At 30.6% G+C, this 18,204-nt stretch overlaps 2 protein-coding genes across 2 annotated transcripts in view; one reads left to right on the forward strand and one right to left on the reverse strand.

Moving 5' to 3' along the window:
* Positions 1-18,204, reverse strand: part of LOC117177930 (ribonuclease P protein subunit p25-like protein) — an 82,538-nt gene that overhangs the window by 48,830 nt on the left and 15,504 nt on the right. The window lies entirely within an intron of this gene.
* Positions 14,761-18,204, forward strand: part of LOC117177929 (tyrosine decarboxylase-like) — an 8,098-nt gene continuing 4,654 nt past the window's right edge. The window contains exon 1 of the mRNA XM_033369048.1: positions 14,761-14,961. Within this exon, the coding sequence (XP_033224939.1) occupies positions 14,761-14,961 (201 nt within the window). The remainder of the gene's footprint in view (positions 14,962-18,204) is intronic.

The raw sequence follows: 18,204 nt of genomic DNA on the forward strand, positions 1-18,204 counted from the left end.
TAGTTGAAAATAAATTTGTTGTAATTGAGGATTCAAGTAATTTTGGAGTCAAAGATTAAGATATAAGTTCTGTTTGACTTTACATTTTAGGCTGACTAAATCTGTATTTTTCCACTTAAAAATTAACCGCTTCCTACACAGAACGGAATTTGTTATTTTTGTATTACGTATATTAATTAACATTTCATTATTTTAATTATCTAACATATTGGTATTTTTTCGTATATAAAGTATGTCGATGTTGGCTACACATTATAGTCTAACTAACAACGTACTTTTCTACTTAAAAATGAACTGTTTCCTACACGGAACTGAATTTTTTATTTTTGTATTACCTATATTCATCAAAATTTCATTATTTCTATTTTCTAATATGTTGGTATTCTTTTCTATCAAAATTGGGTCGATGATGGCTATACATTATAGACTGACTAAAAATGTACTTTTCTACTTGAAACTGCGCCACTTCATTCATTTACGCAAAAATTATTGTATTTTTTACTATTTATATTTGTAGTTCAATACATTCTATAACGTTCTTGAACATTTTACACTTTTTATATAAATTCTTTAACACTAATAAACTTCAACCTTGATTTTGTATTATTCCTAAATGAAAAAATTCTTTTACAAAGCCTTTCTCTGTTAGCTTCCCAAAATCTTGTATACGAATGGTTGAAAACTCATTAGGATATTTCAATGACTTCAGGGTATTTCAGTAATTTTAAAAGATTCCACTGTCTTCAAGAGATTTTAATAGAATTGCAGTGATTACAAGTGACTGCATATGAATTCATGTGACTTCAGATATTTCAGGAGATTCCGAAAGAATTTGGCCCAGAAATATGAAGGCACCGCTGAAAGCTACGAACGCAATAAGAGTGCACGGTTTACAACAATAGGTTCTCAAACAACGAAATTAGAAGAATTACTTAGTTACATAATTGAAAAATCAATAACAATTTCGAAAACTTCAGTAAAAAATATTACAGTTTTCTTAGAACTTTTTGAAGGAATCACGATTCTATAAGATCATTCCTTTGATGCAATAGCGATGTTTCCTAACACTAACATTCCACACAAAAAAAAGTCAATTGGATGGGAAATTTTATAAACATTTCTATGTATAGAGACAAATAAAATTAATAACATTTTAAATGCTTTTAACAGTATACAACCAAGATTGAAATTTTCTTTAAAAACTGAAAAAGACAATAAACTAAAATTTTCGGGCTTAAGATTAATTCAAACATGCTGTTACATAAAAAATGGCATAAAAAGAATATAGTATTATGTAAACAGATTCTTTTTTGGAACCCCTATCTACCCCTTCCATATAAGAACATACAAAAAACAGAATTCATCAGATAAATCGAAGACACAACAACCAGAACAACAAAGAGACGAGAGAATTCAATAAGTTCAACACGGTTGTTTTTACCTTATATTGAAAACTTTCAAAAGCCTTGACATCATCGCTAAGAAATATAGGTTTTCTTAAACCACTATCCATCTTCTTTCATAAAAAAAGATGTGAAAACAAAACTCATCAAATAAATCGAAAAGACAATCAGAACAACAAAGAGATGAGAGAGAATTCAATAGAATCAACATGGTTGTTTTACCTTATTTTGCAAAAATGTCAAAAGCCTTGTAATCATTATTACGAAAAATGGGTTTACATGTCATTTATAGAATTCCATTCAAAATTTAACAGAATTCTTAAACTGAGAAAAGGCATAGGGGTAAGCATGGAAAAGCAGAGTGTAGTTTATAAAATGAGATGAAGTTGTAAGGCGAAATATTCAGGTCGAACAAGACGACCGCTAAGGATAAGAAGAGATGAAGCCAAAACAATTTTTATAGAAATGAGAAATGACCCAGCGTTCTTTCATGAAATAGAATCACACATGAACATGTGTTTTATGGCGATGACGCGAACATTTTATGTAATGAAAGCAACCATAGAAAGAGAGAATTTATGGAAAAATACATAAAAGATTTCGGAAATACTAAGGATCAACACATGTACTAAAAAATGAAAAATATGTTTTTTTTTCAATTGAAAATAAATCTATTTTTTCATGAATAATTTTATGCAATATGAGCATGAAAAAGATTCACGATTAAGAACCAGACTTCCAAACTACCTCACTTTTCGGCTCATTAAAGACAAAACAAAATAACAATTGAAGAAAAAAGGAAAAAGTCAACCAAAACAAACATCTCATTTTTCTCTTTCTCCGTTTTTTTATACTACTAGAGAACTAAAATGTTTCAGGGTTAATTTAGACCTTTACCCAATTACTTAGCCTAATTTTGCAGTCATTAAACAGTAAACCCCAGGAATAAATTGTATCTTTAAATTTGATAAAAACACTGCAGCATGTTTATCTGACGAAAGATAACATTTATCTGATAAAATATGAAACTTATCTGCCGAAAATATTTATTTGACATTGGCTGCACTTTGGTTAGTTTATACTTTATAGTGTTTTGTTGACAATTTTTGAATTCTTCATCATGGTCGACAGAAACTAAAGGTTTCTTCAACAAAAGTAAAGGATTGAAGTTGGCTGAGTGTACATTATAAAGTATAAACTAATCAAAGTGCAGCATATGTATTCTGTAAGTTTAGGTGAATGATTTTTTTTTTGAAACCATTTAAATAAAGTGAAGCGATTTAAAAAATGAATACCGCGAGTATTTTCAAATTTAGGGAAGAAATTTTTTCGGTGAACCTAGACGCACCCGTTTGACATATCACATTTGTCAAAGAAATATTTTCGTCAGATAAAATTTATCTTTCGTTGGATAAACGTGCTGCAGCCTTTTTATCCAATTTAAAGATAAAATTTATTCCTGGGGTTTACTGTGTAACGAAAAAAGTGACAAGGATAAAAAAATTATTCTTTATAATAAAAATGAAAGACAATAATTTTAACTAAAAAGCAAAACTTTTTTGCTGATCCCAATATTTAGGTTGGTTAATTTAAAAAACCACCCTGATATTGTTAACAGATTCTCTAAAAATTATCAATAATAATTTCCTATTTTAATTAATTTCTTTAAAAATAATAATCTTCAAAATTCGATCTATTCCAAAAATTATTTATAATTAAAAAATTATAACAATCAACTTCCTGTATATGGATTTTTTATTAGGGCGTATCAAAAAAAAGTTGCTTGCGCGAAGTTTTTATAGCAATGAAAACTTTATTTTGGAAGTCAAAAACACTCCCGTAAAATTTCATAAAAAAATGAATTCTCTCTCCGCAGCATACATATAACTAAAAACCTTAAAAAACGAAGCACTTCAAATTTGAACAGCAACCATTTTTTTAAATTTAAACTATTAATAAAAATAGTTTAAAGCAAGTCGATTTATATCTGTATAGTGATAATTCTGTTAAAATATGTTTTATTTTCCCCAATAGACTTTCAAGTTTAGAAAAATCGAAAAACGTTGACTTTTCGATATTTGTTTAGAGACACCGTAAATTTATCGATTATTTTACCATTTAATGTTTGCATTGCATTAATGGGAATGTATTTCTAATATATTGCAACAATAATACATTAGAAATGTTGAGATTAAAATAATTTTTATTGACTTATAATTACAAAAAAATATTTAAAATGATATATTGCTCTTTATTTCACAATAAAATTAATTTTCGGTATATAAATGATTAGAAAAAATAGTTTGAAGCAAGTGGATTTGTACCTACATAGCAAAAAATTAATAATTAATTGATAATTAATCAAATAAAGAGCAATATATCACTTTAAAATATTTTCTTGTAATTCAAAGTCAGTAAAAATTATTTGTTATCGGCACACATTATATGGACATTTATTATAGATTATATGGAAAAATAGTTGAGAAATTTACCGTGACTCTAAGAAAATATCGAAAGTCTACTTCTTTTAATTTTAAAAACTTTAAAGTCAATTAGGGATGGTAGGAAATATTTTAACGGAATTAGCGGTAAACATATATAAATTGACTTGCTTTAAACTATTTATATTGATAATTTAAATCTAAAAAAAATGTTGATATTCAAATTTGAAGAAGTGCTTCGTTTTTTGTGATTTTTAGCTATATTGAGATCCCAAAAATATTGAAAATTATCGGGAAATCAACATTTAACAACACATTCACACACGATTTTCCACAAGCGACGGAAAAAACGTTACACCTCCGAAAACACTAATGTCGTCAAATGTGCCATGTCATGCAGAATGCCACGAAACTCTGTTGATAAAGTTAGGGCATTAGGGCTCACTTTTATTTAAAAAAAAAACCAATTTCACATGGTTTATAATTTATATTTAAAATAAAATGCGTCACGTTTTTTCTATCCCCCCTGTCCATCTATATGTAATGATTTTATAATAATGTAAAATTTTGAAAAATCGTACTGAAATTAGAATCTTCTTAACAAAATTTGTGACTGTTTTTCAGACAACAAAATTTCGTGGTGTGTAAGATCTAAAAATAGTTTAAAAACGGACAAATTTATTTCATTTTACGCAAAAGACAATTCCACAGGTCCGTTAAGCTGGCAGGACCACATTGCAAAAATGAACTGAAAACCTATAGGGAATTTAGAGCTAATTTAATGCCCTATTGCCAAATTTAATGCTCTTTATTTAAACAAAAAAACCGGTGGTCATGCTAGCTTAACGTTAAGATAGCAGGACCATACAAAGAAAAAAACGATTCAGGCATTATTTCTTTCCACAATAATTTAGGGGTTATTTAGGGCTCACTTAATGCCCTATTGTCAAATTTAATGCTCCGCAATTTTTCGAAAAAACCTGTAGTAATGCTACCTTAACGTTAATCTAGCAGGACCACAAAGAGAAAAAAACGACTTAGGCATTATTTCTTTCCACAATAATTTAGGGCTCATTTAGGGCTCAGTTAATGCCCTATTGTCAAATTTAATGCTCCGCAATTTTTCGAAAAAACCTGTGGTCATGCTATCTTAACGTTAAGCTAGCAGGACCACACAGAGAAAGAAACGACTTAAGCATTATTTCTTTCCACAGTAATTTAGGGCTCATTTAGGGCTCACCTAATACCCTATTGTCAAATTTAATGCTCCGCAATTTTTCAAAAAAAACCTGTGGCCATGCTATCTTAACGTTAAGATAGCAAGACCACACAAAGAAAAAAACGATTCAGGCATTATTTCTTTCCACAATAATTTAGGGCTCATTTAGGGCTCACCTAATGCCCTATTGTCAAATTTAATGCTCCGCAATTTTTCGAAAAAACCTGTGATCATGCTATCTTAACGTTAAGCTAGCAGGACCACAAAGAGAAAAAAAACGACTTAGGCATTATTTATTTCCACAATAATTTAGGGCTCATTTAGGGCTCACTTAATGTCCTCTTGCCAAATTTGATGGCACGCATTTTTTTCTTAAAAACCTGTGGTTCTGCCATCTTAACGTTAAGATAGCAGGAACACACAAAGAAAACAATGATTTGGACAATATTTCTTTGCACTACTTTTAGGGCTCATTTAGTGTTCTCTTAATGTCCTATTGCCAAATTTGATGGCACGAATTTTTTTCTTACAAACATGTGGTTCTGCCATCTTAACGTTAACCTATCAGCACCATACAGAGAAAAAAACGACTTAAGAATTATTTCTTTCCACAATAATTTAGGGCTCATTTAGGGCTCACTTGATGTCCTATTGCCAAATTTAATTGTATGCATTTTAAAAAAACTGTGGTTCTGCTATCTTAACGTTAAGCTAGCAGGTCCACAGAAAACGACTAAGGCATTATTTCTTTCCACAAAAATTTAGGGCTTATTTAGGGCTCACTTAATGCCCTATTGTCAAATTTAATGCTCCGTAATTTTTCGAAAAAAAACTGTGGTTATGCTATCTTAACGTTAAGCTAGCAGGACCACACAGAGAAAAAAACGACTTAGGAATTATTTCTTTCTACAATAATTTATGGCTCATTCAGGGCTCACTTAATGTCCTCTTGCCAAATTTGATGGCACGTATTATTTTCTTGAAAACCTGTGGTTCTGGTTTCTTAACGTTAAGAAAGCAGGAACACAGGTTTTTTCGAAAAATTGCGAAGCAATAAATTTGACAATAGAGCATTAAGTGAACCGTGAATGAGCCCTAAATTATAGTGGAAAGAAATAATGCCCAAGTCGTTTTTTTCTCTTTGTGGTCCTGCTAGCTTAACGTTAAGATAGCAGAACCACAGGTTTTTTTTTAAATGCGTACCATCAAATTTGGCAATTGGACATTGAGTGAGCCCTAAATGAGCCCTAAATTATTGTGGAAAGAAATAATGCCTAAGTCGTTTTTTTCTCTGTGTGGTCCTGCTAGCTTAACGTTAAGAAAGCAGAAAGCAGAACCACAGGTTTTTTTTTAAATGCGTACCATCAAATTTGGCAATTGGACATTGAGTGAGCCCTAAATGAGCCCTAAATTATTGTGGAAAGAAATAATGCCTAAGTCGTTTTTTTCTCTGTGTGCTCCTGCTAGCTTAACGTTAAGAAAGCAGAACCACAGTTTTTTTTTTTAATGCGTACCATCAAATTTGGCAATTGGACATTGAGTGAGCCCTAAATGAGCCCTAAATTATTGTGGAAAGAATTAAAGCCTAAGTCGTTTTTTCCTCTGTGTGGTCCTGCTAGCTTAACGTTAAGATAGCATGACCACAGGTTTTTTTTGAAAAAGTGCGGAGCATTAAAATTGACAATAGGGCATTAGGTGAGCCCTAAATTATTGTGGAAAGAAATAATGCCTGAGTTGTTTTTTTCTCTGTGTGCTCCTGCTATTTTAACGTTAAGATAGCATGACCACAGGTTTTTTTTAAAAAAAAACGGAGCATTAAAATTGACAATAGGGCATTAGGTGAGCCCTAAATGAGCCCTAAATGAACCCTAAATTATTGTAGAAAGAAATAATGTCTAAGTCGTTTCTTTCTCTGTGTGGTCCTGCTAGCTTAACGTTGAGCTAGCATGACCACCGATTTTTTTGTTTAAATAAAGAGCATTAAATTTAGCAATGGGGCATTAAATTAGCCCTAAATGAGCCCTAAATTCCCTGTAGGTTTTCAGTTCATTTTTGCAATGTGGTCCTGCCAGCTTAACGGACCTCAATTCCACATTTGTCTATGCACAAAAATTTTTTTGAAAAATAACTTTCGCGAAAAGATGAAAAGCGTGGTATTTTTGCGTATTTTTCGCTGCCTTGGCTTGACTTTTAATGAAGACATCTTTGACATAAACAATGTCAAAAAATTGAAAAAAGTGACAATAATTGATTTGGTATTTTGTTTATGCATGCGTGAGAAATAAGTGTTAATATATTAATAACAATTAACGTTAAATATAATTGAAGATTACTGAGCTACATATTGTGGTTTGCATATAGTACAAAGTTGTATTTTGGATTAAATTGATCGGAATTTTTTTTTGAATACACTGGAATTTTAATTAGCTCAGAAAAGTTTAAAATGTATTAGTTTTTTACTAAAACTTCTATGACCCCCTCAGCGAAAAAAAACTGAGGGTACGAAATGTTGCAGCTAATCGGTCAAGCAGGGTAACCACGAGGTGTTTACCCAACTGAGGTAAACTTTCCGTGGTGAATCGCAGGTGCCTCCAGCGGTCTCCGCTAGAAGCAGCACGTTATAGGCCTGTAACCACCGAAAGTTTACCAGTTTACCTTAGTATGGTGTAATCAGCTGAATATTACTCTACTTGAACGATTACCTGAAACATTTCGTACCCCATGTTTTTCTGTGATTTGATGTACATATTAGTACGGATTCCCAGCGGAAGTTTATAAAAATGTTGCCTTTACCTACAAAGACGTAATTAATCGATTAATCGATCTCCTGACAATATTAGTTAAACACAAATAAATTGTAAGATTTGCATAGTTGATTATTACCCTATTGTATTTGTTTACATTTTCCAAGGATTTTAAGCTGAAATATAATTATCTACTACGGAAATTACAAGAAATAGCACAATCATCTTCAATTACATTTTACGTTAATATTTATGAATATATTGAAATTTATTTTGCAGGCATCTACAGTGAAAATTTTTAAGTATTTAAAAAATTATACTTTTTCAAATTGTTTATTTCAAACACGTCGTCATTGAAAGTCAACCACGGCAAAAGTGACCTAGAGCTGTTTTGGAGGGGCCTTCGTAAAGTAAGCGGATATTAGTGTACAACGGACTTCATGAGTTATCACCCCTCGGTTGTATACATGTTTTAACGCCTGAACGTATTATTAGGATTTGACTAAAAACAGGCATCGCTTGCTTCTCTAAAAAATTCAATGGCAGGAAATGAAATATTAGGGAGAAGATGGGCGCAATTGTTGCTGATTGTAAAAACGGGGCGGGAACGGAAGAAGTTGTAGGTACGGGTGTTGCTGAGATTGAGCGGTGACCTGTTGTCTCCCGTTTGAAGCTTCACCGAAGTGTTGTAAATGTAGGTGAGGAGTAAAATATATCTATTTATAAACAGAGGGGAATTTACCCCCATACGATATCGGCGCTGAAGCGAGGCTCGTTTATTCAACCACCGACCCCATGCACATATATAGAGTATAAGACACACACGCACACAAATATTATGACATAGATGGTCACTTTCTATACTATCCTACTTTTCATCAGCGCAGACCACATGAGAGGGATGATTTCGATTATAAAATTTTCATAGAGAAAGTCAACCTTTAGAAATTGATAAATTATTATTTAATCATTTCGTTTCATTTTATTTACACCATCCTTTTTTACCCTTCCAATTCAAATTCAACTTTGTTGTTAAAGTTCAAAGGTAGGGAAGACTAGGGAGACTTGACGAAGCGCGAGATTCGACAATTGGCAAAAACGTGTATTTGATTGGTCCTTAAAAATTCTAAAGAAATATTTACATACGAGCTTCGAACTAATAATGTAATTTTTAAAGGTTGAAATGAAAAATCCTAACCTTGTATAAGATATCCTGTAATTCAAAAATGTGTGTTCACTGATGTAATTTTTTCATCTAACTTTGTAAGGATATATCTACTCTTGTAATTAAAATTTTGAGAGTACTCACATATCATGTAATTCCTCACAAAGTAGCGGAATGGAATCGGAATGGAAGCTGTTAATGTGTCCCCTAAGGGTTCACATTTTTTTCCTGCACTTTCTTCTACATTCCTTTACACACACCCTCCACACACTTACTTGGTGATGGGAAGGGGACCTACAGTTTAAGGTGGATTCCGAACCACCAAGATCAACACAGCTTTAGCTATTTAGAGAAAATCTTTTTCTCTAGATACTGGTCCCACGACTCTCCGGAGAAAAACAACTCCCTTGTTAGGCTAGTGTTTACCGCATGGACCGCCGAGGCTCTTCCAAAGTGCGGAGGCGGGAATCAGTCGGAATAATGAAACAGTTATTACTAAACATGTTAGGACCTTGATAGCAATAACTAATGTTGGAGAGACTTGACCAACATTTTCAGGGGAGAGTTCACCAAGCGCAACAAGCTGATTAAAGTGTTTTTGTAACTATAAGGTCATTAAATCTAATTCGCGATGAGCTGAACTCATAAGCCGTTAAGTAATTAGTGTAAATATGCAATAATAATATAGAAGTGATTCTTATTGTTCTGTGTTGCTGTTAGCAAAGTCTTAAATAATTAAATGTTTTAATTATTGAACAAAATTTATGTTTTAATGCGAAAATCGGATAAAATTTTTATTTAAAAAAGTGAACTAACCAACTATTTAAAAATTTGCAAAAATTTAATAATTTTTTATATGTGAAAACAAGATGGTTAAAAATACAAATCGAAGTTTGATTGGCTTTTGTTAAATGACAAAAAGGGCCGCTAACCTGCCGAAATGATGGCTTAAAACCCAAATTTTTCTTATATTAGAAAATTTTTCAAATAACAAAAAATGTATGGTTAAAACATACATTAATATAATTTATCTATATTGCTAGAAATAATTTATGAATCAAGTACTTCAAATTTAATGATAAAATTATTATAAAAATTCCCTTTGCCTACAAATTTAGGAAAATCTTTAAACTTTAATATACAACTCACAGTTGCATTCATTTTTAGAATAATAACTAACTAACTAGTCTTAATCTTAATTTTAATTAGCCAATCTTAATTTTATATTTAATAATATGATTTATTTTTTTGGATAAAAATCCGAAAGTTTTTCAATTTTTTTCTGTAAATTTCGTCAAATTTGATTTTGGAGACAATCCACTTCAGCAGCGGGGATAAATTTGGAGAAAAATGATGTTTATATAAGGCTGTAATTTTCTATATTTTGATTGAATACATTTAATCAAGTAAAAAACACTTGCTTAACATTAATTGCTATTTTTTAGATATTTATAATAGCTATCACACAGTACAACTTGAAAAAATTATCTGAAATTTGGAGCAAGCTAAGATGGGTTGTTTTAGCTGTAGAATTATTTTGATAAATACTTTCGAATTTGTAGATTAACACACAGAGAAATTTCCTCTTGCATCAGAAGGGTGCATCTCAACCCAAATGGAATTTCCTCTTGAGTTTAAGTCTAAAAGGAATTTCATTTGACTCAAAAATAATTTGTGTACAACAAACATTATCCTTTTGCGACAAACTTCAACTGAACCTGCAGAAAAATTATTCTGTTTGTGTAAAAAAGATATAAAAGTGGTTCAAAACAAAACAGGCAACTGGATGATGCATTTGCTTCAAGACAGATTTTTTTCTGTGTGAAACCTGAACATGGTGAGAAATTATAAAACCCAAATCTGCACAAATTAGATCGTCCCTTTTAATAAAATACTCTTATGAGTGGTTGCAAAATGATATTTACGAAAATATTTCCTAATATCGCCATTTTTTTAAAATTGGGTCCTTGTGTTTATAAGTTTACATGGGAAGAAACACATATAAGGTGATGCTTTTAGTGAAAACAGACACGTATTTTTATGATTTTACTAATCGTAGTAGTTTAATATACTCTAAAATAATTATACACGCTTTTAATTCATGATATTTTACGATTTGGTATTACTGAAAAGCTGTGTTTTCCTTTTTATTAAAAGTGAACGACTTGACCCTCAATGGTGTAAAGTTGGATTTCCTATTTAAATATTTCTGTTCGCAATTGTTTTTTGCAGAAGATTCGTAGCCACGAAGGAATAATGAGACCCAACTGCCAGTGGGAAGCCATTTGAAACTGGCAATAGAAACATTACCGTAAGTGATAGGCACATTACAGGAAGATCTTAAATTTTCGGGCGCAGGTGCGCAGTTGTCTTCCTGTATGTGGAAAAGTGCGCGAGTGAGAAAGTTTGTCAACTTGACGTAAGTTAGAGAGGTTCTGTTCTTTTGTTGATCATCATACGAAAGATACACGAAATAAATATATAAACAGTATTTTCGGTACTTGTTTGAAAAATATGTGAACAGATTTTAAGAAAGAAAACTATAGGTAAGTACCTTTTAAATTTGTAATATGATAAAGAAATAATGGAAGTAATATAACTTGATTGAAAATTTTTAAGTTTTTTCGAAACGTAAACATGAAAAATATTATAATTTCATTAAAAGTTATTATGAGATGACTTAGTTTAGAAAATGGTAAATTGCTTATTTATAAACATGTATACAATTTAATCAGCACGGATAATTGCAAATAATGTTATATTATAATGAAGCGCCCTACCGATAGAAATCTCAGGGTATATGGTAAAGATTCTCAAGGCTCTGAGAAGCTCTGAGAAATTCTCCGCAGGCACTCAGGTAATGAGTAAAGGTTAAATTTCTAAATCATTTCTATTAAAATTAAATGACAGTTATGTCAAATAATAAAATATATTAGACGTTTATTGTACGTAACAGTGAGGGCTTTAAAAAAGCGAAGTGTATTCGCCTTCCTCGGCGTGTAACTTGCACCACAACCCGGCATTTGATACCTGCATCAAAACAAGCCAACAGAACCTCTCTAACTTACGTCAATTTGACAAACTTTCTCACTCACATACTTTTCCATGTATAGGAAGAGGACAACTGCGCACCTGCGCACGAAGTTTTAAGATCTTCCTGTGATGTGCATACCACTTACGGTAATGTTTCTATTGACAAGTGTGGAAACGGAGTTAGGTCTCCTTATTATTCCTTCGTGTTCGTAGCCAAGTGCATACCTTGTATAATAGGCCCCCTACTATTCACTAAATTGAAATTATCACTAATTATCACTAAATTATCACTAAATGGAAAGTTTCAACTTCAGGATAGAAAAGAGGAAGAGTTGGACATTATGCATGAAAAGCATTATTATATCATTTTAGTTACTTTTATTAATATATTTATAAAAACAAAACAAAAAAGTTCTGCTTTGCCCCATTTTACGGTATTCAAACAAGGAACGTACAAATTGAAATTTTGAGCTCCACCAAATTTTTAATTTGTATAATGTTGAATATTTTAACTTCAAATTGATCCCATTATGTCTAATTCCAAAGAAGCCCACACACCAAAATTATACTTTAATGGTCCAAGTGCTTTTAAGCAATTCCTTCTAATTCTATAAACTATGTGTCATGAATTTTAGATGTCATACAAAATCGAAACTTATAATCTGTTTAAATGCTAGTTAAGCTGTTAAACCCATTTTAAATTTCAAATTTCTGTCAAATTTAATTCCTATGTCATTACCGCCATATTCACAGTTCCAACATTCCTGATTCAACTATATATTATCATAATTTAAAAGAATAATTAATACACACTCAACTCCCGATATAAGAAACACCGGTTTACAATATTCCAAGAATTAATGACCTTCGCAGTTTCATGAGGAGAGGAGCTGCGGGGCCGAAAGAGAGCCGGTGCTCAACAAAACGTGACGAAAAGCTCGAGGACTGCACTGTCGTCGCGTTAGCTACATTAGGTTGCCTCATGCGTCTACATCCAACAGAAATGATTCATACGGCATCGCCTGTTTACGCAGAAAAAACTGAATTTAAATTTTACTACATGTAAAATTCCCCGCTATTGAAGTTTACATGCTATTTGGCGAAAGTTTATCCTAGGATGGAATAAAAACTATTATCTGCTACGGCATCCTTAGCAGCAATGGGAAAACGGCAAAGTAAGAGTGAATTCGAGCTATAAATCGAGACAGCAGATTTAAAACAACACAGAAAAAACAAAACTTAGAATTTTTTGCAGGCAAGACTTGCAAACGTTTAAAAATTTAATTTATTTCGGCGAAAGTTTGACTTAGGTTAGGAGAATAATTCTGATCTCGTCTACTGCATCACGATGAAGTGAGCAAATTTCGGTAACACATCTAGAATCAGCAAACAGAAAATACGGAAAAAATGTGTCCTTACTGATATATAGTATCTTCTCCGAAATAAATTAGATTATTGTAGAGGAATAAGAAGTTATTCAATACCATTTAGCAAAAAGCAACTGATCAACTAACATATGGGAATCCCCAGTTCCCTCCAATTTAATAAAATTAAACGGCGACAGATAGCGCTGGCATCGCAATTCTAGCTACATCGCGAATAAAAATGGAGCGATTATAAGGCGAAAGATTATCCAGACACGGTTAAAAATTGAAAATTATCTTCGATTCATGTCAAGTTTATCCGGGTAAGTTAATTTTTCTTACGGCGAATCTTTCACCAGGAATCGATGTAAACTTTATCTTTTGTTTTTTCTGTGTAGGTTTGGATTCCCCCGTTTCAGGATCAAGGCCACTCTAAGCCATGCCCGAAACCGTTCTTATATCGAGATTTAAGTTTAATTCAATAATATGAATTCTTACAATATCCCTGGTTCAAACTTCTGATTTAGACATTTCGCGCAGAGTTGAAGCTAAAACATGCATCATTCATCAAACAGAATTTTTCATAAGAACGAAATAACATGCTGTAAAATCGAAATCGCCATTTAAAGATCAAACAAAAGTTCACTCCCGAGCTGAAGTGTTTCTGAATTGAGGTGAGAAAAGTATGCATTTTATTGTTCAAGAACTTTTTATGAAAAAGCCCATTTTCTGCAAAACTGTTGGTTATCTAGTTATGTACTGCAACCTTTCAATAACAAATTTAAAAATCTAATTTAAAACAAAATTAAGTACCTTTATAAACACAAAAAGAACATTTTAAAAGCATTTTTTTTATTAACCACTGGGCCTGATAGGCGTATTAATTTTTTTTTCTGCGTGAACAGCAAGGGAAAGATACATCCGCGCATAAAACCGACTTGCGCCGTTCATGGGGGTATAGCGTAGAATCTTGTTCGGGAAAGTTGCACTTGAGTTTGAATCAACTGCTCAAACCCGAATGGAGCAATTCAAGATCGATCGCGAATTCATTTTTAATTTGTCATTTTCACTTCAAAAACTATAAAACGATACCTCTGTATTGCTGTTTTAAGTTTATTAATTTAGTCTATAACAAAATCATCTAAAAGTGAGTAAAGATTCTTTTTATAAATTTGTCCCCTTTGTTGTTTTGGACCTTAGTCACGTTTGTTAAAAAAAAAATTTTCTATTTAAATTATACACAAAAGTAATAAAGTCGTAAAATAATGTTCTTTTGGGTGTAATTGTGGTTTAACAATAATTTGCAGATATTTTTCTGATAAACGCCGATTAATCAAAAAGAGTCTCGTGAGGAATAAGAAGTAGATCTTTTTGCATTTAGCTTCTTTATCATGAATATCGAAGAGTTTCGTGTTCGTGGGAAAGAAATGGTGGAGTATATTTGTGAGTATCTTCGAACCTTGGAGGGTAAACGAGTAACAGCGAACGTCGATCCCGGTTATTTAAGGCCTCTTTTACCTAACGAAGCACCCGCCAAACCAGAATCATGGGACGCCATCATGAGGGATGTAGAATGTAAAATAATGCCCGGAGTAAGTTTGAAAAAAATTAATTTATACTTTATTGTCTTTATTTATTTCATAAACTTGATTACAAAGCGTGAAATAGTTCGTGAGTCATGCTAATATCGAAGAACCGTTCCCTTTCAGGTCATCCCTAAACTACGTTACCAATATGATGGGGGGGGGGGGGGGGGGGGGGATTTAAAAACTACGATCAGTGGAAGTAATGCTACAAACTTAGATAAAATTTTAGTATGTTTCCTGATAATAAATTTTAAAGAGTTCTCCTTTTTCCCCCCTTTATCTCGATTTTTCTCCTGAGTGCGAACTAAATTAATAGAATCCGACGAGAAAAATCAACTAATTTTCGTTGAAAAATTCACTATTATATTTTTCATTGGCAATTCATCTCGTTCGGTTCAAATTCTAGTATTTGGTTGAAAACGACATTATATAGTTGAAAAAGCAACTATTTTGTTTAAAATACATATTTTTTGGTCAAAAGTTCAGGTGCTTCATTAAAAGTTGAACTATTTTGTTAAAAATTATTTTTTTGGGTAATAGATTTATTTCATCGATTAAGAAATTAACTCTTTCACTTTTAGAAAATCATCTTCTGGATGAAAATTCAGTTTTTTTTTTAAATTCATCACTTTGGTTGAAAATTCATCTCTTTTGTTGAAAATGTAACTATTTTGTTAAAAATTCTTTTTTTTTGTTAAGAATTCATTTTTTTATAAACAATGTAGTTATGTCATTTTTGGTTGACAGTTGATATTTTTGATTGAAAAATGATCTTTTATGGTTGAAAAAGTTAATATTGGATTTTATATGGTGATAAGATGATCTTAAAAGACGTTCTGGAATTCTGAGTTTGATGTCTTCCATTTTCGACAATGATCCCTTTTGAAGATGCTTACGATTTAAAATTCGCCAATTAAACAGAAGCTTTCATAACTTTTAATTGTAAATTTAAAAATGAAAAATTCTTACATTTAAAGAAGTATAAATAAAAATTCCTAATTTTCGATGATTTTGAAGATTAAAAGTCAAAAGTTATTAATTCTAAATGTTCTAAGGTAAATAAATTTCGAATGTAAATCATCAAAATTACGGCTTTTTAAATTTTTAAACTTAAAATTCGCCAACATTTTTAATTACAAATAGGTACTCAAAATTAAACTCTTCAATTTTAAAGATTTGCGATTCAAAGCGCAACAATTTCAGAGTTATATATTGAAAACTCTGGAATCTTGGAGATGGTTAAACAAAAATTCTAAAATTGTGATATTTGGTATATGAAGTTTTTTAATTTTTTGAAGTTCCCAATTTAAAATTGCACCATATTGTAGTTTCATATTCCATTATTGAAAATGTCAAGATTTGAGTCTTTGGTTTCAATTTATTCCAGCTTTAAATTTAATAATTTTATATTTAAACATTATAAATGGTTTGGTTTCAATCTCAAACGAAGAAAATTATTTTTTTTTAATTCTTTCAAATCACAAAATACAAAATCGAAAGATTTAATATTTGCACAATTATCAGCTTAAAGGATTTGCAATTAAACAATTTTTAATTAAATGCACTCAAAATATATTTGAAACAAAGAACAATTAAGAAAAGAATTTCTCAAATTAAAGCCTTAGAAATGAGAAGCTATTAGGACTGAGGGTTGAAAATTTAATTTTTTGATGTTCTAAATATTGAATATTTCAATCTTAATATTTAAAGAATAATTTCGAATTGCAATAAAGCTTAAAACTGTACATTTTCAAATCTGGAATCATATACAGCGGTCTTTTGCACTTCTTTTAAATTTTCAACGTAATATCTTAAATTGGTCCAATTTTTAGTTATAAATTAAAAAAAAAAGAATCATTTAAAATTGTAAATATTTGAATTGGGGTCATTCACAAAATACGCGAAACGTTTAGGGGGGGGGGGGGAGTTATTGGAGATTTCAAAAATGAATAATAATTGTACATAAAATTAAAAAAATTAAACTATTTCAAATTAATAAGTTGAAAATTGTGTTATTCAAAATCATAATAGTTAAAAATATAACTATCCAAAATTGATACCTTAATGATTGAATAATTTGTTTAATTTCGAATGGTTATAGTTTTAGAGTTGTGAAATTTCATGAAGAACGCTCAATTTTTAATTTCAACCTTTTATATGTTGTATCTTGCAATTAAAATTGAAATCGCTGAATTTTGAAAAGTATAATTCAGAATGTGAACATTATTAATTTTTAAACGATTTTGAATTTATTTAAAACAGTTAGTAGAATTTTTAAAAGGTCTCAGTATAAATAAGTTTTAATACCACAATTCTTGCTGGCCAAAAATGTTTTTCAGGTTTAACTGATGTTCGGATTCGTTTATTATTAAACGTTCCGTAGTAAAAAGAATTTAATTTTGAATATTTCAGATTAAAAAATGCTTTTTATTTCGATCGTATTTTTCAAATAATTCAATTTTAAAGGTTGGTGATTTATTATTCTATCTTCGAAAAAATTGTCTAGTGAATTTTAATGTTAAATTATAATTTCTTTATGTAGAAACAATATAAACTATAAATTCAGAGGTTTTGACTTTGAAACATTCAATTTAGTTTTAAATTTCAAATTATGAAACTATGATCGCTTCGAATTGATCATTAATTAAATTACAAAGTTTTGTATTTTAAATTATTCAATTTCGGACTCTCTTCATCAGAAATAATACAATTTCAATTTCGTTGAATTGTAAAAATTCTAATCTGAATGTATTCAATTATATACATTCTGAAATTTTCCTTTTTTCGAAATTTCAATCTAAAATCATTTAAATTCGATATTCATCAATTCAAAATAAAATTGTTCAATTAATAAGTTTTGAATTAGAAATGATACAATTTCAACCCGTTACTAACAAAATTGTAAGATATTTACAATTTTAGTCTGAAACTTTTTCAATTTTAAACGTTTTTTTAGCAATAATACAAGTTCAATTCCCTCTTCATTCCATTCGAAAATTTGTTCTTTTTTTTAATTTTACCTACTCTAAAATAATTTGAATGGGAACACTTAGAACTCAAATCGTTCAATATCTTTATATTTGGTATATTTCAAACACTTTCAATTCAAAATTATTAATTATTGTTTAAAAAATGTTCAAAACTTAATGTTTAAAAATGTCTTAATAATGGACTTTTAAATAGTTTATTTATTTATTGTTAGGAAACAAGAATCTAAAGACGTAAACTTGCACTTAGCGCGCGTGCATT

This window comes from Belonocnema kinseyi, chromosome 8 (assembly GCF_010883055.1).
Source record: "Belonocnema kinseyi isolate 2016_QV_RU_SX_M_011 chromosome 8, B_treatae_v1, whole genome shotgun sequence".
Taxonomy (NCBI): domain Eukaryota; kingdom Metazoa; phylum Arthropoda; class Insecta; order Hymenoptera; family Cynipidae; genus Belonocnema; species Belonocnema kinseyi.